The sequence below is a fragment of the Megascapheus bottae genome, chromosome 23 (genome assembly GCF_031878675.1).
Source record: "Megascapheus bottae isolate mThoBot1 chromosome 23, mThoBot2.hap1, whole genome shotgun sequence".
Taxonomy (NCBI): Eukaryota; Metazoa; Chordata; class Mammalia; order Rodentia; family Geomyidae; genus Megascapheus; species Megascapheus bottae.
Genome location: NC_143531.1, coordinates 31244116 through 31267634, shown reverse-complemented (window position 1 = coordinate 31267634; position 23519 = coordinate 31244116). Strand labels below are relative to the sequence as shown.

General features: G+C 40.9%; 2 protein-coding genes across 7 annotated transcripts in view; one reads left to right on the top strand and one right to left on the bottom strand.

The window, feature by feature from the left end:
- Mfsd8 (major facilitator superfamily domain containing 8) overlaps window positions 1–23519 on the bottom strand; it is a 35502-nt gene that overhangs the window by 5302 nt on the left and 6681 nt on the right. For 2 of the 6 annotated variants that reach the window (XM_090356961.1, XM_090356962.1), the window contains exons 2-10: window positions 16929–17069; window positions 13404–13495; window positions 11355–11398; window positions 8918–9158; window positions 7836–7949; window positions 6825–6969; window positions 6168–6223; window positions 3458–3566; window positions 2660–2794 (exon numbers count right to left, since the gene is read on the bottom strand). In XM_090356961.1, the coding sequence (XP_090213087.1) occupies window positions 2660–2794; window positions 3458–3566; window positions 6168–6223; window positions 6825–6969; window positions 7836–7949; window positions 8918–9158; window positions 11355–11398; window positions 13404–13495; window positions 16929–16993 (1001 nt within the window). In that variant the 5' untranslated portion in view covers window positions 16994–17069. Of the gene's footprint in view, window positions 1–2659; window positions 2795–3457; window positions 3567–6167; window positions 6224–6824; window positions 6970–7835; window positions 7950–8917; window positions 9159–11354; window positions 11399–13403; window positions 13496–16928; window positions 17070–17107; window positions 17327–23519 lie in introns of those variants that run through there. The other 4 variants (XM_090356964.1, XM_090356963.1, XM_090356965.1 and 1 more) reach the window with 4 other exon arrangements.
- Window positions 17574–23519, top strand: part of Abhd18 (abhydrolase domain containing 18) — a 25607-nt gene continuing 19661 nt past the window's right edge. Inside the window, exons 1-5 of the mRNA XM_090356969.1 lie at window positions 17574–18485; window positions 19707–19791; window positions 20509–20609; window positions 22864–22942; window positions 23050–23134. Of these exons, the coding sequence (XP_090213095.1) occupies window positions 18394–18485; window positions 19707–19791; window positions 20509–20609; window positions 22864–22942; window positions 23050–23134 (442 nt within the window). The 5' untranslated portion in view covers window positions 17574–18393. The remainder of the gene's footprint in view (window positions 18486–19706; window positions 19792–20508; window positions 20610–22863; window positions 22943–23049; window positions 23135–23519) is intronic.

The following is a 23519-nucleotide window of genomic DNA, read 5'->3' as shown; positions in this document are numbered from 1 at the left end:
AAAACCCCCACAAAATACCATCTCATAATTAGAGTTCCTGCTTAGCAACTACAAGGCTGAGTCACATTCCCACGGTGTCCCTCCTCCTAAAAAGTGTACACAGTGGTAGTGTGTCTGCCTAGCAAATACAAGGCCATGGATTCCACTGTCAGTAACAAAGATGAAAAAAAAATGATACGTGAACTGAAATATATACTAGTTTAATAATCCAGGAATTAACATTCTGTTAGTGCTGGGGAATACAATCCAGGGCCTTGCTTTTGCTAGGCAAGCACTCTACTACGTGGGCCACACTCCTGCAGTTCTATCTGAAGCAAATCTCTGCTTAGAGTTACCTTCTTCAGAATTCAACTTTTTCATGATGATGATGAAGTATTTATAAATGGAAAATGTAAAAATTTAAACTAAGGTCAGCAATTTCATGAGTTTATCTTGAAACAGGGTCTTCCTACATAGCTCAGACAGGCCAGGAACTCATGACCATCCTGTCTCTGGCCCTGGAGTAAAGTTCAGTAATTTTTTGTGTGTGTGGGTCATACATAGGGTTTGAACTGGGCCTGGGCGCTCTCTCTGAGCCCTTCAGCTCAAGGCTATTACCCTACCCCTGGGCCTGGGCACTGTCCCTAAGCTCTTCAGCTCAAGGCTACTGCCTACCCTTGAGCCAAACCCCACTTATGTTTTCTAGAGGTTAAATGGAGATAAAAGTCTCAAGTCCTTTTGTGCCCAGCTAGCTTTGAACCTTGATCCTCAAATCTCAGCTCCTAAGTAGCTAGGATTCCAGGTATGAGCCACCGCCCCACCCTGCTAAAGTTCAATAATTTTTTATATCAGTTGTGGGGCTTGAACTCAGGGCCGTGCTGTTCGTGACCAACATTTGCACTCAAGGTTAGCGCTCTACCACTCTGAGCCACAGAGCCGCTGCTTCTAGTTTCACTGGAGAAAAGAACCTCATGGACTTGCCTGCTTGGGCTGAGTTCTAACTGTAATTCTCAGATCTCAGCCTCCTGAGTGGCTAGGGTTATAGGCATGAGCCACCGGCATCCAGTTCTTGTTTTGCTCTTTGGACAGGATGGCAGGACTGCCTCTGCTCCCAAGCAGTACAAGTGACTACTGTAAATTCAGTTTGGTACTAACCAGAATTTTCAAATTTAACACAATGGTTGCAAAGCATATATTACTATATAGGAGGGTAATATTTTGTAAAATACACTTTTAGAAATGCTTTTCAAGAAACAAAATACAGAAGGTATATTAGAGGACAAGTATTCACTTTGCAAGATATTTTGCTTTATCAAAGATATGTCATATTCTACACTACACATCATAACCCAGGATATGATAAGGACACCTGCTCAGCCATGTTCATCACTGCACACTATTCACAATAGCCAGGTGATGGAAACAGTCCAGATGCCCCACTACAGATGAATGGATACAGAGATGTGGTACATATATATAATGGAATTCTACATAGCCAATGGACAAAATAAAATAATGGCATTCGCTGGGAAGTGGATGGAACTACAGCAAATCATGTTCAGTGAGAGAAGCCAAGACCAAAGGAACAAAAGGCGCATGGTATCCTTAATATGTGGCTATAAGATCCAAACAGTACAAGAATGATGACTCAATGTTTGGTACCCAAGGCTATGGACATATGTCAGTCTTGGAGATATAAACATAGCTACATAGACAAAAAAGTCTATGATGGGATATATGCTGTATAGACATAATGTTATATAGATTGATATGTATCTATGACATACAAACTCAGCTTAATTTTAATTATGTTTTAAAATTTATGTGCCAGTGATTGCATAGAGATTCTCTTCTTGAATACTTGTTCGTTAAACATGACATTTGAAACATGATGTAAAAATTAGTGTTAATAAAAATCTTTCAATAAAAAAATGATATGCCATAGAATATATAAATGACATGAGGTCTCAATAAACTACACATCTGCAAAATTCCTTTTATTTTCCTTGTGAGTCATAGAGCTTTGAATTAAGGGAACTGTCCTTGAGCTTTTGTGCTCAAGACTAGTGTTAACAATTTTGATCCACAGCTCCACTCTGGTTTTTCAGTGGTTAACTAGAGATAAGAGTCTCACAGACTTTCCTGCTGAGGCAGGCTTCAAACCTCAATCCTCAGATCTCAGTCTCCTGAGTAGGTAGAATTACAGCATAAACCACCAGTTTGTAAACTTTAGAGAACTGAAACATACATGAGAAAAACTTTAAATTATTTTTAGTAGATTTACAATGTTAGCTTTATTTCATATTTTGCTTTTAAAAATATAGATTTGATATGAGCTCCAGAGACTCATAGGCAAAACATCCATAGGACTCTTTTTTTTTTTTTTGCCAGTCCTGGGCTTGAGCTCAGGGCCTGAGCCCTGTCCTTGGTCTTTCTCAAGGCTAGAGCTCTACCACTTGAGCCTCAGCACCACTTCTGGCTTTTTGCTATGTATGTGGTACCGAGGAATTGAACCCGGGTCTTGGTGCATGCTAGGCAAGCACTCTACCACTAGGCCAGACTCCCTGCCCCCCATAGAACTCTCTTAAAGAGACACACACACAAAATAAATGAGAAGTGGAGGTGTGGTCCGGGAGAGTGCCCAGGCCCTGAAACAAATCCAGAAAAAATTTTAACTTACGTTTTAGAAAGTAATTTAACTCCCATGAAGACTGCAACTGCTTCAACTCCAAGAGCAGCAAGTATTATTCCCCCATACAGCACTGCCTGCTCCTGAGTCCAGCCATACATGTCCATGGTCAATGGAGTCAGTATACTAAGAAAAACAAAATAATTACTGTGACCTTATTTAATGCTCTCATTTAAATTAATACCTACACATTCAAGAATTTACATCTTGTAACAATGACACCAGGCTACAACCACAGCTTATTATGATTGTTTGTTTATTTATTTATTTATGTATTTTTGCTGGCCCTGGGGCTTGGACTTTGCCTGGGCAATGTTCCTAAGGTCCTTTATGCCCAAGGCTAGCACTCTTTAACACTTGAGCTTCTTTTTTACTTTTATTTTTCTCTCTTTCTTCATCAATTTTGTAATACACTTGTTTTTTTTTCTTTTCCGAATCAAGATTTAAATAGAGCTAAAATTGTCAGACTGGGTCCAATCCACATAAGAAATTATGTAGTCTAACATTAATTATATCTTAATACAGTTTACATACTTTCAAACATAAAATATGCTTAATGTATTTTATGTATTATGTAATATACCTATAATTGTAACTATATTTCAATACTGCATATATTAATTTATAATTTAATATATAAATTTACATTATAAATTATATTTACACATAATTAAATATTACTATATTATATACATAATTTTACACAAAATATTTGTATATATAAAATGCCTAAATAACAGCAGATGAAGAAAAACAAGTTAACATCTAATTTGGGTAAGTAAAACTTACGTTTCAAAAAGGGCAAAAATAAACAGAACCACAAAAAATAGGATATTGGTGGCCACAACTGCAACTTGATCAATATTTCCTTGGAGAATATGAGCTTCATTTGTAGTTGCTATAAGTAAATAGAAAAATCACAATAACATATATATTAATTTGCTCATGATGCTAACATAATATAGAAAAGTTGCTGCAAATTCTGTGAATAAGCACTTTTATAGGTTTTGGTCACCATGTATGCCAGTCCAGGGGCTTGAACTAGGATCTGGTCACTGTCCTGTACCTTTTGTGCTTAAGGCTAGCATCTTGCCACCTGAGTTACAGCTCCACTTCTGGGTTTATTTTTGGTAGATAATTAGAGATTAAGAGTATCATGAATTTTCCTGCCTTGGCTGGCTGCAAACTATGATCCTCAGATCTCAGCCTCCTGACTAGTTACGATTACAGGAGTAAGTCATGGGTGCCTGGCACCTTTAAGTTTCAAAGCAGTGTAAAAGTAACAGGATTCATATAATAAAAGTGTGCGTGTGCATGCACACGCATGTGTGCTAAGCATGGGACTTGAACTCATGGCCTGGGTAAGCTTCTTTTGATCAAGGCTAGCACTCTACCACTTGTGCCAGAGCTCCACTTCTAGCTTTGTAGGGGGCAAAGGGAGGAGTATAATTTATTAGAGGTAAGTCTATGGACTTTCCTGCCGTGGATGGCTTTGAACCATATTCCTCAGATCTCAGCCTCTTGAGTAGCTAAGATCACAGGTATGAGTCACTAGGATCCAGCTAATAATAGAATGTGTGTCTGTGTGTGTGGTTAATCGTACTGAGACTTGAACTCAAAGTCTTGAGGTCTCAGGTTCGTTGCCTATGGCTTGCACTCTACTACTTGAGTCAACGTCTCCAGTCTGTAATCTCTCAAGTCTGCCCAGGCTATCTTTCAGTGCTGTCTTCCAGATCTCTGCCTCCTGAGTAGCTAGGATTACAGGCATGAGCCATTGGCTATGTCAAAATGATACTTAAAGCAAATAGAAGCAGGGCATGGTGGCTCACGCCTGTAATCCTAGCTACTCAGGAGACTGAGAACTGAGGATCAAGGTTCAAAGCCAGCCTGGCCACAAAAGGATTTGAAACTCTTATCTTCAATTAACCTCTAAAAAATGGAAAGTGGGGCTTGACTCAAGAGGAGGGCAGTAGCCTTGAACTAAAAGAGCTTAGGGACAATGACCATGCCCAGGGCTAGTGCAGTAGCCTTGGGCTGAAAAGCTCAGGGACAACGTCTAGGCCAAGTTCAAACACTATGACCCACTAACTAACTAACTAACTAACTAACTAACTAACTAACTAAAGCAAGCAAGCAAGCAAGCAAGCAAGCAAGCAAGCAAGCAAGCAAGCAAACAGGCCACGTGTTTGGCCTAGTGGTAGAGTGCCTGTCTAACATGCACAAAGACCTGAGACCTGAGTTCAATTCTTCAGTTAACAAAAATATAGAAAAAGCCAGAAGTGGTGTGGTGGCTGAAATGGTATAACACTAGGCCTTGAGAAAGACCAAGGACATTGTTTAGGCCCTGAGTTCAAGCACCAGAACTGGTAAACAATGAAAGGAAGGAAGGAAGGAAAGAAAAAAAGAAAGAAAAAGAATTGATTCTTCCCCAGAGATAGACTTCAATCCATTCTATTACCTATCAGAAAGATTCAGATTTTCTTTTTTTTGGTCAGCCATGGAGCTTGAACTCTGGGCCTGGGTGCTGTCCCTGAGCTCTTTAGCTAAATACTGGTTCTCTACCACTTGAGCCCCAAGCACCACTTCCGGTTTCCTGGTGGTTAATTGGAGATGACTCTCACAGACTTTAGTGCCCAGGCTAACCTCCAAAAGCCAAAGTTGCTAGGCAGATGCTCCATCACTCACGATACACCCAGACCTTCTGGTGTTTGTTTTTTAGAGACAGTTTCAAATGCAGGCCCTTCTACTTCCAGTTTGTTTGTTTGTTTGTTTGTTTGTTTCTTTTTTGGCTAGTTGTGGGGCTTGAACTCAGGGCCTGAGCACTATCCTTGGGCTTTTCTCAAAGATAGCACTCTGCCACTTGAGCCACAGAACCAAGTCCAGCTTTTCCAATGTATGTGGTGCTGGGGAATCGAACCCGGGTCTTCGTGCATACTAGGCAAACACTCTTACCACTAGGCCAAACTCCTGGTCCCCTCTACTACCACTTTCTACATAGGTGGCATTACAGGTGTGAGGCACAGGTATGCTTGGACTGACAAAGTGACTTTTTTGGTAATGGTTGGAATCTTCCAAATACTTTTCAGCTGAGGGCAGTGGCTTACCCCTGTAATCCTAGCTACTGAGGAGGCTGAGATCTGAGAATCAAGGTTCAAAGCTAGCCTGATCACAAAAGGACCTGACACTCTTATCTCCAATTAACCTCTAGAAAACAGGAAGTGGGGCTTGGCTCAAGGGTAGGGAGGTAGTCTTGAGCTGAAGAGCTCATGGATAACTCCCAGGCCCAAGGGAGGGTGGTAGCCTTGAGTTGAAGAGCGCAGGGACAGCACAGAGCCCAGGCTGAGTTCAAGCCCCATGACCCACAAAAAAAAAACAACAAAAACTTTTCACCCTTGAACATGTTTTCCAACACCCATTTTTTGTCCTCAGAAGCCAAATCCAAGTAAACACCAACAAAATAATTATACACAATTTAATAATGTCATCAGGCTAACAGTACCTTCCTCAAAATTAGTATTTTTACACTGTTGTCCTGTGTCAGTCACACGATGTTCTCTTAAAAAGAAAAACATGGCATAAACATGTAGAAATCTTTCTATATATAACTAATGTAGGTTAATTTTTTAAAGAAAATATTGCATTTATATATATATATATATATATATATATATATATATATATATATATATATATATATATATCTTCTCCCCCTAAAAACTTCCTGAGGTTTTAACCCAGGACTTGTACATGCTAATGATACCACTCCAGGCATGCCCCAACTCTTTTTATTATAAGGTACTTGTTTAGATAGCTCGCTCTATCTATCTATCTATCTATCTATCTGATATTTTCTTCTTTGTGGCCCTCTCAATTCAATAAAGCACCCTGAAGAGACACAAACTGGCTAGAAGTCTATGGCTCCTGCATGTAATCCTAGCTATTCACGAGGCTGGAAGTGACCGGGGTTTGAAGCCAGCCCTAGAAAGAAAGTCTGAGACTCTGATCTTCAATAAACTACTCAGAAAAAGCTGGAAGCTCAAGTGGTAGTGCGCCAACGTTGAGCACAACATCTTAGACTTAATAGGGCTAATTATCCTGTAATCATGACATACATTTCATAGTCTACCTAAGAAGCTTACTATTTCCATCTACTTACCTTAAAACAGTAATGATCAGAATAATATTTAAAATCCCCAGGAAGGCACCAAGTAAAACTGGTGCTGTGTACATGTTTATCTGCAGCTGAATGGCATTCCATGTCACACCCTTTTCTCCAATGAGTACAAAACAAGTCTGAAAAACTAATTAAAAGAAAATGTAAGCTGGGCAGCAGTAACTCACATCTGTAATCCTAGCTACTCAGGAGGCTGAGATATAGGATCTCAGTTCAAAGCCAGCCCAGGCACTAAAGTCCCTAAGACTCTTACCTCCAATTAACCACTAGAAAACTGGAAGTGGTGCTGTGGCTCAAGAGGTAGGGCCCTTGACCTGAAGAGCTCAGGGACAATGCCCAGGCCCAGAGATCAAGCCCCACGACCAACAAAAAAAATGTACACAGATGAATTATTATATGGGAGGCTCAGGCCAGATATATGCAAAAGACATCACAGAACTGGAAACAACATTATGCATTCTCAACAAAGCCAAGAAAAATGATTCATATTATTCTCGTGCAAAGCACTGATATACACACAGTACATAAAATATGTTTGATAGATGTGTTTATAATTTCATGGAGAAGTATTTGGAAAAATTATACTAGGGAAGCAACAAAGAAAAAGCTGAGATACTGATATACATGCATACAAGGGATTATATCTCAAGCACTTTGTTAGTATCTTTTCTTTCTTTCTCTCTCCTTTTTTTTTTTTTTTTTTTTTTTGCCAGTCCTGGGGCTTGAACTTAGGACCTGGGCACTGTCCTTGGGCTTTCTCAAAGCTAGAGCTTGGCTACTTGAGCCATGGCTCCATTTCCAGCTTTTTCTGTGTATAAGGTAGCAAGGAATCAAATGCAGTGCTTTATGCATGCTAGGTGAGCAATCTACCACTAGGCTATGCTCCCAGCCCAAAAAACAAATTCTTGCAAAGATGTCAAGCTCCATGATTATTTGAAGGCCACAAAGGTTTTATTCATTCAGCTCTAAGCTGTACCAGGTGGAGACACCTACCTGGTCCTAGTATGAAGCCTAGTGCTTGGCATGTACTTGTATTTGCCATGGAACCCGTTCTCTCCTGAAGAGAGGTAGCACCAGCAATGTATGACCGAACAACTGCTACATTGCCTATGGAAAAATACAATTATCCAAAGTTAAAAAAAAAAAAAAAAAGCAACCCTTTCCATTTATAAAATTCAACTTAATTTTGTTTTTAAACAGATGAAAAAATAATGGCCAACACTACTATTTCCTCTTTATGATCATACAAAGCATGTAAGATATCTTTTTTTTTTCTTTTTTGCCAGTCCTGGGCCTCTCTGTGATAGAGCTCTACTGCTTGAGCCACAGCACCACTTCTGGCTTTTACTGTGTATGTGGTACTGAGGAATAGAACACAGGGCTTCATGCATGGTAGGCAGGCACTCTACCACGAAATCACATTCCCAGCCCTGTAAGATATCTTTACTAGACTAATTAATTAATGGAATATAGTATTTTTTACTAAAGTAAAAATAATTTTAGCTAGAGTTCAAGCCCCACAACCGACAAAAAAAAAGTTATCAAAAACTGTCTCTAACTAAAAAAAGGCTTATTATCTAATTTATAAGCAAGGATGAAAAGAGAAAAGACTATAAATGAATGCCAGAAACATAGTAGAAAAAGTAAAGCTCTACTAAGGGGCTGAGATGGCTCCATGTAAGATGTAGATCTTTTTTTTTTTTTCTTTTGGCAGGTCTTGAGGGCTTGAACACCGTCTGAGCTCTTCAGCTCAAGGCTATCGCTCTACCGCCTTGAGCCGCAGCACCACTTCCGGTTTTCTGGTGGACTTTCCTGCCTGGGCTGGCCTTGAATGGTGACCCTCAGATCTCAGCCTCCTGAGTAGCTAGGGTTACAGGTGAGAGCCACCCGCACCAGGAAGAACTTAACCTTTGATCTTGAAGGAGAAAGAACCATGAGAATAAATGAGAGAACAACAGAAAACAGGGACATAATCAAAAGAAAACTGAGAAGGAATGAAGTAAGAGAGAGGGCCATAAAAGTTAGGATGAATATGAACTGAACACAACCAAACATACAAATAACGAATATGTTACCTGCTCCGAATCCCACCAGTGCACGAGCAATCAACATGTAGTATTTATTATGGGTAGCTGGGACATGGACATATGCATACAGGCAGTTGGCTGCCACCGAAATAAAGATGGAAACAATAAGAGGTTCTTTTCTTGGCCTATAATTCGACCATAAACCAAATATAGGTGAAGCTACCATTTGGCCAAGACTAAATGAAGCAATAACCCAGCCCAAAAAACTTGCATCAGCTGTCTGATCAATCTGCAGAAAAAAGTACAATGCTTTAGGAATTGTTATCCAAGAAAAGATTTCACCTTTTGACAATTATGAATAAAACAACAGTAAATATTCGTATGAATATCTTTGTGTCAGTTGGGCTACTACATTAGAAGCATGATTTCTAGATCATATAGAAAAACTAGAATTAGCTACGCAAGAAACTGTCAAGCTATACTGTTTGTATTCCTATCTGCAACTCTTACTAGTTCTGGTACTTAATCAAACTCAGGGCTTTGCACAAGCTAGGCAAGCACTCTACCACTAGGCCATGCTCCCAGTCCCTGTTGAAACCATCTAATCATACTAACGGGCAAAGTAAACTAACGTACTGTACATTCCACAGTAAGTATTAATGATTTAAAATGGACATTTATGGAAATAGTTCTCCTTTGGTATCCATAGGATACCAAAGTTGTAGAACTCCTTGAGATACCAACATTAGCAGATCTCCAAGTCCCTTAATGAAATATATTTGCATATAACCTATGTACATTCTCCTATACATCCTCGGCCCTTGAACTTATAATGACTAATACAATACAAAGGCTATGTCAATAGCTTTATTATTTAGAGAATAATAAGGAAAAGCAGTCTTTTTGCAATATTTTAAATCTGCAGATAGTTGAATTCACAAATGTAGAATCAGAGGATAAAGGTGGACATTTATACATGGAAACCCTTCTGACTCAATCTGAGGTGAAGGACAATGAGAAAAAGCTTTTCAGAGGAGGTGACACTAGGGCAAAGGTTGAAGAATGAACGAAAGGTAGCCTTGAGCACAAAAGCTTAGGGACATTGCCCAGGACCTGAGTTCAAGCCCTAGGACCAGCATCCTGACCCCCGCAAAAACAAACAAACAAAGGCACATGGTATCCTTAATATGTGGCTATTAAATCCAAAGAGTACAAGAGTGAGGACTCAGTATCTGCATACCTAATGCTATGGACATGGTAATAGAAATATAAACATAACTATATAGATATAAAAACCTATGACTCTATAGACATAATGTTTTAGTTCATAAATTAATGTTTCTATGACATACAAACCCTTAGCCTAATTTTGATTAAGTTCTAAATACTACATCTCAGTGATTGTAAAGAGAGATTCCCTTCTTGAACATTTAAACCTGTCATGTAAAATGATATAAAAATCAACTAATAAATTCTTAAAAAAAAAAAAAAACAAAAAACAGAATTAGTTAGGAGAAAAGCCAGAAGAGCAATGTCATTAAAGCATTGAAATTAAAAGATGCAAATGAGTACAATACCAAACACAATCTGAATGCCATCTAAAGTACTAAAAACTATTAAACATACACGAGCTATTTTTTCTTGTCATTATCTTCTAAAACACAATTTGATGAGTATTTATGAATATTTATATATTAACATTCTGCTATTACATATGATCTAGAGATGATTCAAAGCACATGAAAGATGTAAGCTGAACATATGCAGACTCTATATTGTTTTGTATAAAGGACTCAGGCATACATAGATTTTGGTGCCCTTTTGGGAGTCCTAAAAAAACAATCTACTGACATAGCAAGAGGCAAGTATACATTACTAATTCTTTTTGTTGTGTGTGTGGTCATGGGGATTGAACTCTGGGCCTGGGCTCCACCCCTGAGCTCTTCAGCTCAAGGCCTGCGCTCTACCACTTGAGCCACAGCGGCACTTCTGGTTTTCTGGCAGTTAACTGGAGTTAAGAGTCTCATGGACTTTAGTGTCTGGGCTGACTTTCACAATCTTTTCTGGAAACCCAAATTAATTCCATGGGGAAAAACATGAAATGACTCTGCATAAATATCATCTGTGTATTTTGGGAGTTTAGACTATTTCTAGTTTAGTTTCCTTTTTATTAGGAATTGGTAATGATGGGATGTAAAAGTAACTTAGAAATAGATGATCAGATATCTTCTTTTGCCTGTGACTTCAAATATAATCATTTTCCTAGCACAACACATTTCTACATCAAACAATTATATTGTTTACACAATAAAATATATGCTAATATACTTATGTTTCTTTTGAGAAAGTATTATCTCTTGTTATTCTAGTATAAATTAAACTACAGAACACTAACAAAACTCTCTAAGATGCTTACCTACTAAGCATCTTAGACGTAAGAGTTAACCTACTACAGTTTTCTGAGAATAGACTGAAATGCACAAACCTTTTGGAGGTATGGCCATATTGACATTATCACAATAGAAAATCCTGTGAAAGGGAAAACTTCATTAGTTATGACAATATAATTGCTATTATAGATGTGATTTTTCAAAGTATAACACATGTTTTAAAATATTCTGAGCAGAGCGAGCGGGGCCGGAGTGAGCGGGGCCGGAGCGAACGGGGCCAGAAAGAGAAGGGGGCCAAAAAAAAAAAAAAAAAAAAAAATTCTGAGCTTATAAATACATACAGGCAAATCTCTCGTTATCAGAGAAATACCAAATTCTAAACAATATGAAAACTGATGTAGTAAGCCAGGTGCTAGTGGCTCACATCTGTAATCCTAGCTACTCAGAAGCCTGAGATCTAAGGACCATGGTTCAAAGCCAGCCCAAGCAGGACAGTCTGTGAGACTCTTATCTCCAATTAACCACAGTAGTGCTATGACTCAAAGTGATAGAACCCTAGACTTGAGCATAAAGAGCTCAGAGACAGCATCCAGATCCTGAGTTCAAGCCCCATGGTCAACCAAAAATAAAAAATTAAAATTAAGACAGACATGGTGGCTCATGCCTGCAATCTTAACTACTCAGGAGGCTAAGATCTAAGGATTCTGGTTCAAAGCCAGCCCTAAAGTCCATGAGACTTTTATCTTAAGGGATAGGGTGGTAGCCTTGAGCTGAAGAGCTCAGGGACAGCACCCAGACAGAGTTCAAGTCACATGATCCACAAAAAAAAACAAAAACAAAAACAATTAAAAGCCAGTGCAGAGACTAATACTTTACTCCTAGTTACTTAGGAGGCAAAGATTGAGATGAGTGAAGTTCAAGGCCAGTCCAGACAAAAAGTTCCTAAGATCCCATGTGACAGAAAAAGCTGAGAGTGGAGTTCATGATTCATTCACAATACATGGGAGGCATACATAGGAGCAGTGGAGTTCAGGCCAGCCTAAACAAAATGTGAATCCTTATTTGAAAATGAGCAAAAAGGACTAGAGGCATGGCTCCTGTGTCACAGTGCCTACATAGCAAGTTTAAGGTCTTGAGTTCAAATGCCAGTACTGCCCAAATAAAATTTGAAGCCACTGTCTGCAGATCTGATGGCAGGCAGAGGCCAAGCTGCTGCCCCTGCAGCAGATACCTTGAATGGGAGAAGCAATGCGAAGCTGACTTCTGGACTATACATGACACCACTTCTTCACAGGGCAATAAGTTTCAGATCAGATCAGTTGGTTATTAGAAAGCTACCAGAAAAAGTAGTAAAAACATATAACCCTTGCGCCTTCATAAAAAAAAAAAAAGTTCTTGGGAAAATAACTTAAGGATGTAACCATTAATGAGGCTACTTACTAAAAGATATAAAGAGACACACATCTCCTTAAGGACCACACTATGTCCTTGTCCTCTGAATTTTAGAAAGTAGATATACTCTGACTGGCCTAATGGAAACCTCATGGCTCATGAATGTAGTACATTACATTCATGTAGCACACTATTTAGTCTTCTAAAGGAAATTCTGATATTGGTGATGATTGAGGACATTATGTGAAATGATATAAGCTAGTAACAAAAAGTTAAAGAATTGTGATTCCATTTTTGTGGTCAAATTCATAGGAATGGAAAGTAGAATAAGTGTTTACCAAGGTGAAGGAAGGAGGAAGTAAAGTTATTTGAATATAACATTTCAGTTTCAAGAGGTGAGGTTTTAGAAATTATACAACAATGTTAATATGCTTAATACTACTGAACTTAGAAATGGTACGCTTAATCTTAAAATATTAAATGAGTAAAGAATATTTTGTATTTTTTTTGGTCGGTCATAGGGGCCTGTGGACCTGGGCGCTGTCCCTGAGCTCTTCAGCTCAAGGCTAGTGCTCTACCAATTGGGCCACAGTGCCACTTCCAATTTTCTGGTGGTTATTTGGACTTTCATGCCCCAGCTGGCTTTGGACTTTGATTCTCAGATCTCAGCCACCTGAACAGCTAGGATTACAGGTGTGAGCCAGCAGTGCCCAGCTGAATTTTTTAAATCAAGTATAATTTCTAAAACTTACCTATACTGCTGAGAAACATAGTAAGATATAGAACCCTAATAGATCTCCACCGGCTCTTATAATGTTCTTCAGTTTCTATAGCATCCCATTCTCTAGATACAAAGAAGAAAAAGGTAATACAAGTAAGCATTTATCATTGAAAATCCAAAATACACTAACATCTGGAATTTTTTAAGTATTTATACCCTAAATAGAAAATTTTATAATCTTACATGACAAGTTGTCAAAATGCAAGTACATTAAAATATTACATAGAACTATCTTTATCTGTTCTAAAATTGGGGAAAATCCAAAGTCTGAAACACATCGTTTCTAAGTACTTTAAATATATAAAGTTGAATATCCCTTATCTCATTTAAAGAATTTTTTAAATTAAAGCCTTTTAATTTATTTATTTTTGGTCAGTCGTGGGGCTTGAATTATGAGCCTGGGCTCTGTCCCTGAGCTCTTCAGCTCAAGGCTGGTGCTCTACTGCTTTGAGCCACAGCGCCATTTCCAGTTTTCTGGTAGTTATTTAGAGATAAGAGACTTTAGTGCTGGGCTGGCTTTGAACCACTGTCCATGGATCTCAGCCTCCTGAGTAGCTAGGATTACAGGGGTGAGCCACCAACCTGGCATAAAGCATTTTTATATAGTAGTAATTTTCTCTTCTATATAGTTATTAAAATGAAGCTGGTAACTGGTAGGTCATGCCTGTAATCCCAGGTACTGAGACAGGGAGCGAGGAGAGAGGGAAAGAAGGTAGGAAGGAAGAAAAGAAAGGGAGGGAGGGAGGGAGGAAGGGAAGGGAGGAAAAAGAAGCAAAGAAAGAGAGGTCTGATGCAATCAGACAATATCCACCCTGGGACCATTGGGACATTGGCCTTTGCTCCAACATGAGTTAACAGGTACTTTCTTGGAAAATAAAAAGAGACCATGTCATCTGCATTGCATAGGCGTCTGGTCTGGACTAAAGGCAAGTACACTAACTGGACATCTAACCTTGACAGGTGATACATAAATGTGTGTGCACAGTGTGCCATAGGAAATGCTTCATTATGATACATATCATAAAATTCACCTGGGTGAGGTGGCTAGGTGTAATCCTAGCTACTCAGGAGGCTGAGATCTGAGGATCGTGGTTCCAAGCCAGCTTTGGCACTTTTATCCAATTTGGTGCTGTGGCTCAAAGGGGCAGGGCGGAGGTCTCCACTGAATAGCTCAAGGACAATGCCCAGGCCCAAAGTTCAAGCCCCCAAAATAAAGTAAGTAAATAAATAAATTAATTCACTCCACTGGTCTTTCTCATCAGTCCTTCATTCACGTGTGTGTGTGTGTGTGTGTGTGTGTGTGTGGGTGTGGGTGTGTATCTGTATGTATGGCTCGGATTCTAGGATGATAGGCCACAGTGCTGAGCTATTGCTTAAGTTGAGGTCTTAGTGATTTTTTTGCCCAACATGGCCTCATACTAGGATCTCTTCAATCTTTGTTTCTCAAACTGCTGAGATTACAGCACATGGCCTCATGCCATTTTTATTTTAGGTGTAGACTCTGTTTTCTTGACAATACATGTAATATTTATTTTTCTGAGTCTGGCTTATTTCAATTAACATGAACTATGCTCCATCTATTTTCCTCCAAATGCCACTTTATTCTTGATTGTACAGATACCCATTTTACTTACCTGTTCATTGGTTAACAGTCACCAAGGCTAATTCCGTTGCTTGGATATAATAAATATTGCTGCACTAAGTGTACAGGTATATCTATGTTGATTTACATTCTTTCATATGCAGAATACACATATGCACAAAAGTGGTAAAGCAAGGTTATGTGGTAGTTCATTTTCAGCTTGTTGAAGACATTGATTTCCACAGTGTCTGTAATTCACTTTCTACTTTTGTAAGGAATAATGCTGGACTTTTTTTTTTTTTCCTTTGGCCAATCTTGGAGCTTGAACTCAAGGCCTGGGCACTGTCCTTGGACATTTTTTGCTCAAGGCTAGCAGCCTACCACTTGATACACAGCGTCACTTCCAGCTTTTTCCGAGTATGTGGGACTGAGGAATTGAACCCAGGACTTCATGCATGCTAGGGGAGCACTCTACCACTAGGCCATGCATCCGGCCCTGACATCCCCTTTTGTATTGGTTATTTTTATTTTATTTTATTTATCTATCTATCTATCTATCTATCTATCTATCTATCTATCTATTTATTTATTTATTTATTGCCAGTCCTGGGATTGAGCTCTGGGCCTGAGCACTATCCTTGGGATTTCTCAAGGCTAGAACTCTACCACTTCAGCCACAACACCACTTCTGGCTATTTTTCTATGTATGTGGTACTGAGGAATCGAACCACAGGTCTTCGTGCATGCTAGGCAAGCACTCTTAACACTAGGCCACACTCCCGGCCCATATATTGGTTATTTTTTGAGATGGAGTCTCATTTTATGCATGGGGTTGCCTGGATTATGGTCCTCTTATTTGTGCTTTCCCACTTCACAGGGTAGGAAAGGAACATATCTTGTGCCCATCCGCAAGGGAAGTCCAATAATATTTGTTTATTTATTTATTTTTCCTAGTCCTGGGGCTTGAACTCAGGCCTTGGGCACTGTCCTTGGGATTTCTCAAGGCTAGGGCTCTACCACAGCACCACTTCCAGCTTTTTGTGTGTATGTAGTACCTAGGAATTGAACCCACATCTTCATGCATGCTAGACAAGCCCTGTACCATTAGAACACCCACCTGGCCCTCAATGATTTTTTTTTTGAGGGGGGTGCATTCCTGGGACTTGAACTCTGAGCTCTTCTGCTCAAGGTTAATCATGTGAGCCACAGTTCTACTGGATGTTTTGTGTGTGTGTGATTAATTGCAGATAAAAGTCTTTTGTATTCTTTCTTCTCCTGGCTGGCTCTGAATTTTTGCCCAGGCCACCCTCAACAATCCTATGAACTTCATGACTCAAACAGCTAGGATTACAGTTTGAACCACCACAACGAGTTTAGTGTATATGTCTGTATTTATACTAAGAATACAAGCAGTATGTGTATGTGTATGTGTGTGTGCTGGTACTAGGCCTTGAAGTCAGGGTCTCAGGCTCTTTCTCATCTTTCTCACTTACAGCTCCTGATCTACCACTTTAGCTGTGTCCCCAGCCCAGCATTTTGCTGGTTAACTGGAGGCTGACTCCTGGACTTCAGAGCCTCAGGGCTCCGCCTCCTGAGTAGCTAGCTAGGCTTACAGATGTGACCCGCCAGTGCCCACTAGCATTGTGCTATTTTTCACGAGTCTATTACTGCTTTCTTACAATGAGAAATCTGGACATTAAATGCCTGACCACTCAAGAAGAGATGTTTAGCACCACTCCCTCCAGCCACCGCAAGAGCCTGGGCGCCCCGGGACCGCTCGCGCCCTCCTCGGCTCGCAGCCCCCGCGGGCGGCCTGGTACCGCCCGGCGCAGCCCGGCCCGCCGGTCCAAACGCTGCGGGAGGGCTTCGGGGAACCCTGAACGGACGCCGGACGCGTCCCCAGTGCCCGCTCACCTGCTTCCGGGCGTGAGGCGGCCCAAGAGCGGCTCCCGCTCCCCCTCGGTTCCCTCGCTCGCCATAGTTTAGGCCCCCCACAGGGTGGCGCGCGGACAACTCTCGCGACACCGGCTCTCGTCTACTTCCGGCGGCCTGAAGCTGTCAAAAAAAAAAAAACAAAAAAAACCCAAACAAACCTGGAAGTGCGCGTGCGCAAGGCAGCTGGCTACCGGAAGTGCGCTGTTCCGGGCGGAAAGGGGCGGGGCGTCGTGCTGCGGGCGGCCTCCAACGGCTTGTGTGTGCGGCCGTCCGGCAGGACTGCGCCGGCAGCCGAGAGGGCGATCCCGGCGGGCATCGGGGCTGCGCGGGAGAGCCGAGAGGGCCCTGGGGTGGGCTGGTGAGCCCTGCGGCGTTTCCGCCGCGCCCGCCGCCCGCTTTCCGGAGCGGCTCCGCGGGGAGCGCGGTCTCGGGGGCTGGCGGCGGCGCCCGCCGCGCGGCCGGTGAGTGGCCGGCGGGCCGAGCCCCTGCGCCGCCGGCCGCTGCGTGCGTGCGTGCGTGCGGGCCGCGGTGTCGGGGCGCGGGCGCGGCGGCCGGGACCCTGGGGTGCCCGCTGGGAGAGTCCTCTGGAGGTCGAGGAGGCCGGCTCCTGTCATCCCAAGGACAGGACCTTCGCCCCGGGCGGAGGGGCCGCGTCCTCGGTGCCCCGCCTCGTGAAGGACTCTTCTGCGAGCCCTGGCTAGCTACGAGTCAGATCCCAAGAGAGACGCAAGGCGAGGTGTCCTCTGTGTTTACACTCTGAGAGCCATGCTGTGTTGCAGAGTTGAGATGCACATCTAATACTTTTCAGCTAGTGTCCCTACGTTGCTTTCCCACGTACGCTAGGTGTGCATGTTTATGGTATTGGTGATGTTTCTGATTTTTGTCCAGTCAGGCACGCTCCATTGGTGAGTAGCTAAACTTGAAATGTATTTTCTGTTCAGAATTATCTTCTGAATCCACGCCTAATTATTTTGTTCTGGTTGGATTTAGTCTTATAAATTAAGTTGTTACAACTTAAAATAACATGCACGGTACAAGTTAGGCACCGGTGGCTCTTGTCTATCATCTTAGCTACTCCAGGAGACGGAGATCCAAGGAAGGTGTTGAGTTCAAGGCCAGCCCGGGCGTGAAAGTCCAAGAGCCTCTCATCTCTATTTAACCATCAGAAAACCGGCACAATTACCAACAAAGGAAAAAAAGCCGGAAGTGGAGCTGTAGCTCAGTGGTTTGATAGAGTGAGGAGCCCAGCAACAGGGCCAGGCCCTGAGTTCAGGCCGTCCCTACATAGATGGACATGTCCGTTTTTAGCCATAATCTTTCTTTTTCTTTTCCTTTTTTGTCGGTCATGAGACTTGAACTCAGCCTGGGCCAGACTCCCAGCCCCAACATACCTGTGTGTAGTTAAGTCATTTAAAATTCTTCTTCTAGATGGTATCTGCTAGTAATGGGTGTGAGCAAGTTAGATGTTCTGTACCGCAGACTTCTCCTCACAAAACTTTTTATCAGAGGATGGGGAAGGCCAGAGGATCTCAAAAGGTAATTTTTTTACTTGAATACTTGTTTTGAATTTATCACTTTAATAAACATTTTAGATTTTAGTTTATAAAATCCTTTATCCTTAAATATAAAATGATTGTTCAAGAAATTGAACATTAGACATTGTAAAAACATATATGATTCCTTCTTCCTTTTTAGTTTTCTTTTAGTTTCTAATAATGTAAGATGGACTATTAAGAAAAACAATTTAGGGGCCAGGAGCCCGACCTGGTAGTAGAGTGCTTGCCTAGCATGCATGAAGCCCTGGGTTTGATTCCTCCCTACCACATACAGGAAAAATGCTGCAAGTAGTGCTGTAGCTCAAGTGGCAGAGCACTAGCCTTCAGGAAGCCCAAGGACATTGCCCAGGCCCTGAGTTCAAGCCCCAGGACTATGAGAGAAGGAAGGAAGGAAAAAAAAAACACATTTTTATTCATTTTTTTCCAGACCTGGGGGTTGAACTCAGCACCTGGGCACTCTCCATGAACACAGTTTTCTTAAGGCTAGTAGTGCCCTGCCACTTGAGCCACAGCACCACTTCCAGCTTGTTCTGAGTATATAGTACTGAGGAATAGAACCCAGGGCTTTGTGCAGGCTAGGTGAGCACTCCACCACTAGGCTATGCTCCGGGCCACAAAATTTATGTTTTAAAATGAACACAAACTGGATATTTAAATTCATTATCATCATGATCATTTTTATTTATTTATTGCTAGTCTTGCACCGCTTCCATCTTTTTCCCCCCCTATGTATGTGGTACCGAGGAATCCAACCCAGGTCTTTGTGCATACTAGGCAAGCAATCTACCAGTAGGCCAAACTCCCAGCCCATAAATTATCATTATTTAACTAACTAGAATTGTACATGGCTTCTAAAACACTGACTTTTCTTGAATGTGTAATGACTCTAAAACTGGGATGCTCTGTAGTTCATGGAAAGTCTTGGCTTAAGTAAATTAATTTTTCAGGAGTGGTTCCTTTGAATTTCAGTCTAAAATGTGATAATTACTTTGTGGGCAATATTATTTATCTTAATTTTTCTGAGATTAGCATTTAGCTTGAAAAACAGTCCCAATAGCCTACCCTTTAATGATGATAATTAAGTTTTTAAGATGGGTCATAAACTATTTATTTTAGTCACTATTCATCAGTCTGTACATTCAGTATAATGAGTGGTGTAAAAGTTAATTTTTTTTCTTGTTTGTCTCCTTTTTTATAATAGACTCTTTGAATTCAGAAAGATAATTGGAAATCGAGAAAGATGCCAAAATCTGGTTTCAAGTGATTATCCAGTATACATTGATAAGGTATTCAAAAGAAAAAAAATATGCATGTATAGAAATTTTGGATTAACATACCCAGAAATAGACTGAGTGTCAGAATAACCCCTAGGACATTAGTACAGTGGATTTTTATATGTAATATTTAAAGATTGCTATTTGTACCCTTACCAGATTTTTTTGTGTGTATGTATACAGGTCTTGAGGCTTGAACTATAGGCATGGGCATTATCTATAAACTTTTTGCTCAAGGCTAGCACTCCCACTAAAGTCACAGCTGTACTTCTAACATTTTCTTGGTTAATTGGAGATAAGAGTCTCTTAGAAGACTGGTGGCTCATCCCTGTAATCTTAGCTACACAGGAGGCTGAGATCTGAGGATCGAGGTTCAAAGCCAGCCCTGGCACTAAAGTCCTTGAGACTCTTTATCTCCAGTTAGTGGCACTGTGACTCCAAGGATGTAGCCTTGAGCTGAAGAGCTTAGGGACCCCGCCTACGCCCAGAGTTCAAGCCCCACAACCTACCAAAAAAAAAAAGGGGGGCGGGGGAGAAAGTGCATGTGTACTTCACGTAGTACATTTTCAGCCTTGGGGGAAAAAAAAGAATCTATATAGCAATGCCTTGAGAGTTTCAGACCCCATACTGGCAAAATGAATAATTTTTCGTCAACAGTTTTTTTTACTAGAAAAACATGTATGGAAAACCAAAATCTCTCAGCCTACTTTGGTGGTTTTTTTGTTTTAGATGGAAGAACAATCTGACTGTAAGATCTTAGATGGACACTTTGTCTCTCCCATGGCCCATTATGTGCCTGGTATCATGCCAATTGAGTCTGTTATTGCAAGGTAAGAATGTTTGTTTAGAAAGTTTAAGCAAGGGCAGTGGCTCACGCCTGTAATCTTAGCTACTCAGGAGGCTAAGATCTTTGAGAATCCTGGTTCAAGGCCAGGAAATGGGACTGGGGCTTTAGTTATAGGCCTTGATCTGAAAAGCTCAGGGACAATACCCAGGCCCAGGGGTAAGGTGGTAGCCGTTAGCTGAAGAACACTTAGGCCCAAGAGTTCAAGCCCCATGACCCACAAAAAAAAAAAAGATGAAAAAGTTTTTTTTTTTTTTTTTTTTTTTTGCCAGTCATGGGCTTGAGCTCAGGGCCTGAGCACTGTCTTTGGGCTTTCTCAAGGCTAGAACTCTACCACTTGAGCCTCAGCACCACTTCCGGCTTTTTTCTATGTATGTGGTGCCAAGAAATTGAACCCGGGTCTTCATGCATGGTAGGCAAGTGCTAGGCCAAACTCTTGGCCCAAGATGATGGTGATGGATAGGAAGTAACAGCTGGATAACCAAGTATATGAATAATACCATTACATGGTAAACTTATAAATGGTAATTTGGGTTTAATAAGTCATACAGGAAAATACATTAAATAACAACAAGATAGCCTGGCACAGGTGGCTTATGCCTATAATCCTAGCTATTCGGGAGGCTGAGTAATGGCAATCAAGGTTGTAGCCAACCCTGGCATGTAAATTGCCCAGAATCTTATCCCCAGTTAACCAGCCAAGTCTGGTGGGAGAAGGGAAGAGGCAGGCTTCAAGCCAGTTGTGACTGAAAAAGACAAGCAAACACTTGGGTCTTTAAGTTCTGGCCCAGTACCACACATTGTGAAGAGAAGAATGACAAAGAAAACCATGCTTACTATTTTCTGGTATAGATTCACTTTATCTCCAAATACCAGATTTTTAATGAATTAGATTCTACCATATATTACAAGGGTGAAAATATAATTTTGTAGTTATTTCAACAGCTTGTATAACAAAGTGTTTTTCCTATGAAGAGAAAAGGCAGAGCTATACCATTAAAGTATATTAAAAATTTATCATATATTTGTAAAGTTTTGATATGAAACTAGATAAAGAATAATGTGTTTGGGGCAGGGAGTTTTGCCTAGTGGTAAGAGTGCTTGCCTAGTATGTACAAAGACTGGGGTTTGATTGCTTGGTGTACTACATACATAGCAAAAACAGGAAGTGGTGCTGTGACCCAAGTGGTAGAGCACCAGCTTTGAGAAAGCCTAAAGGTCAGTGCTCAGGCCCTGAGTTCAAGCCCCAGTACTGGGCCCTCCGCCCCCCAAAAAAAGAATGTGTTTATGTTGTATTGAATATTAACATATTGAAACTAAGCAAATCTACAATATCTTTGTAGCTTTTCCATATATAATAGTTTAATCAATTACAAATTAACTGTTAAAGTTTACATGACACTATCTTAGAAGTAATTTTAAGAGCTGAAGCTGGACATGATGGTTGTCACCTATAATACATGTTCTCAGGAGGCAGAGGCAGAAGGAACTTGAGTTTAAAGCCAGGGTGGATGAAATAAGTTCTAGGCAGTATGAATTACATAGACTCTGTCTCAAAAAGAAAAAGACAAAGTTTGAATTGAAACTCTTGTCTATGTAGGCAGAAGTAGATATTGGAGCTTGAACTCCAGGCCTGAGCACTGTCACTTAGCTTTTTTTTTTTCTCAAAGCTGGCACTGTACTATTTGAGCGATACCTTCATTTCCCAGGTTTTGCTGGTAAATTGGAGATAAGAATCCCCTGGGGCCGGGAGTTTGGCCTAGTGGTTAAAGCGCTTGCCTAGCATGCATGAAGACCCGGGTTCGATTCCTTGGTACCACATATATAGAAAAAAAGCCGGAAGTGGTGCTGAGGCTCAAGCGGTAGAGTTCTAGCCTTGAGAAAGTCCAAGGACAGTGCTCAGGCCCTGAGCTCAAGCCCAGGACTGGCAAAAAAAAAAAAAAAAAAGATTATTCCGGCCGGGAGTTTGGCCTAATGGTAGAGTGCTTGCCTAGCATGCATGAAGACCCGAGTTCGATTCCTCGGTACCACATATATAGAAAAAAAGCCAGAAGTGGTGCTGAGGCTCAAGTGGTAGAGTTCTAGCCTTGAGAAAGTCCAAGGACAGTGCTCAAGCCCTGAGACCAAGCCCAGAACTTGCAAAAAAAAAAAAAAAAAAAAAAAAAAAAAAAAAGAATCCCCTGGACTTTTGAGCCTGACTTGGATTTATTTTAAAGAGAATTTCATTGTTTTAAAAATAGGTTCCAATTTATTGTACCTAAGGAATGGAACAGCAAACACAGACCTGTATGCATTCATCTTGCTGGAACAGGAGACCACGTAAGACTTAGTTTTTATACTTTAACCTCTAAATATTTTGTTAAGTATTTTCCTTAACCATTTGGGTTATTAGTGCTGTGTAAATATGTTATCTTTTTTTTCCATAGCATTACTGGAGAAGACGAACACTGATGGCCCGTCCTATGATTAAAGAAGCCCGAATGGCTTCTTTGTTGTTAGAAAACCCATACTATATCCTTTTGTGATACCTAAGAAGCTTTTTCATAGGAATGATACATAATAAGCTTGTCTGAACTAGTTAAATTCAGTCAACAGCACAGAAAATATTTAAAAAGCAAGAACAAGGAATGAAAGTGAAATTTTTTTTGTTTGTTTTTGCTTTTACCAGTCCTGGGGCTTGAACTCGGCCTGAGTGCTTTCTCAAGGCTAGCACTCTACCACGTGTGCCACTGCACCACTTCTGGCTTTTCTATGTATGTGGTACCGAAAAATTGAACCTAGGTCTTGGTGCATGCTAGGCAAGCACTCTACCACTAGGCAAAACTCCTGGCCCTGGGGGTGGCTTTGAACCCCAGTCTTCAGATCCAAATCTCCTGAGCAGTGCTAGGCTCAAAAG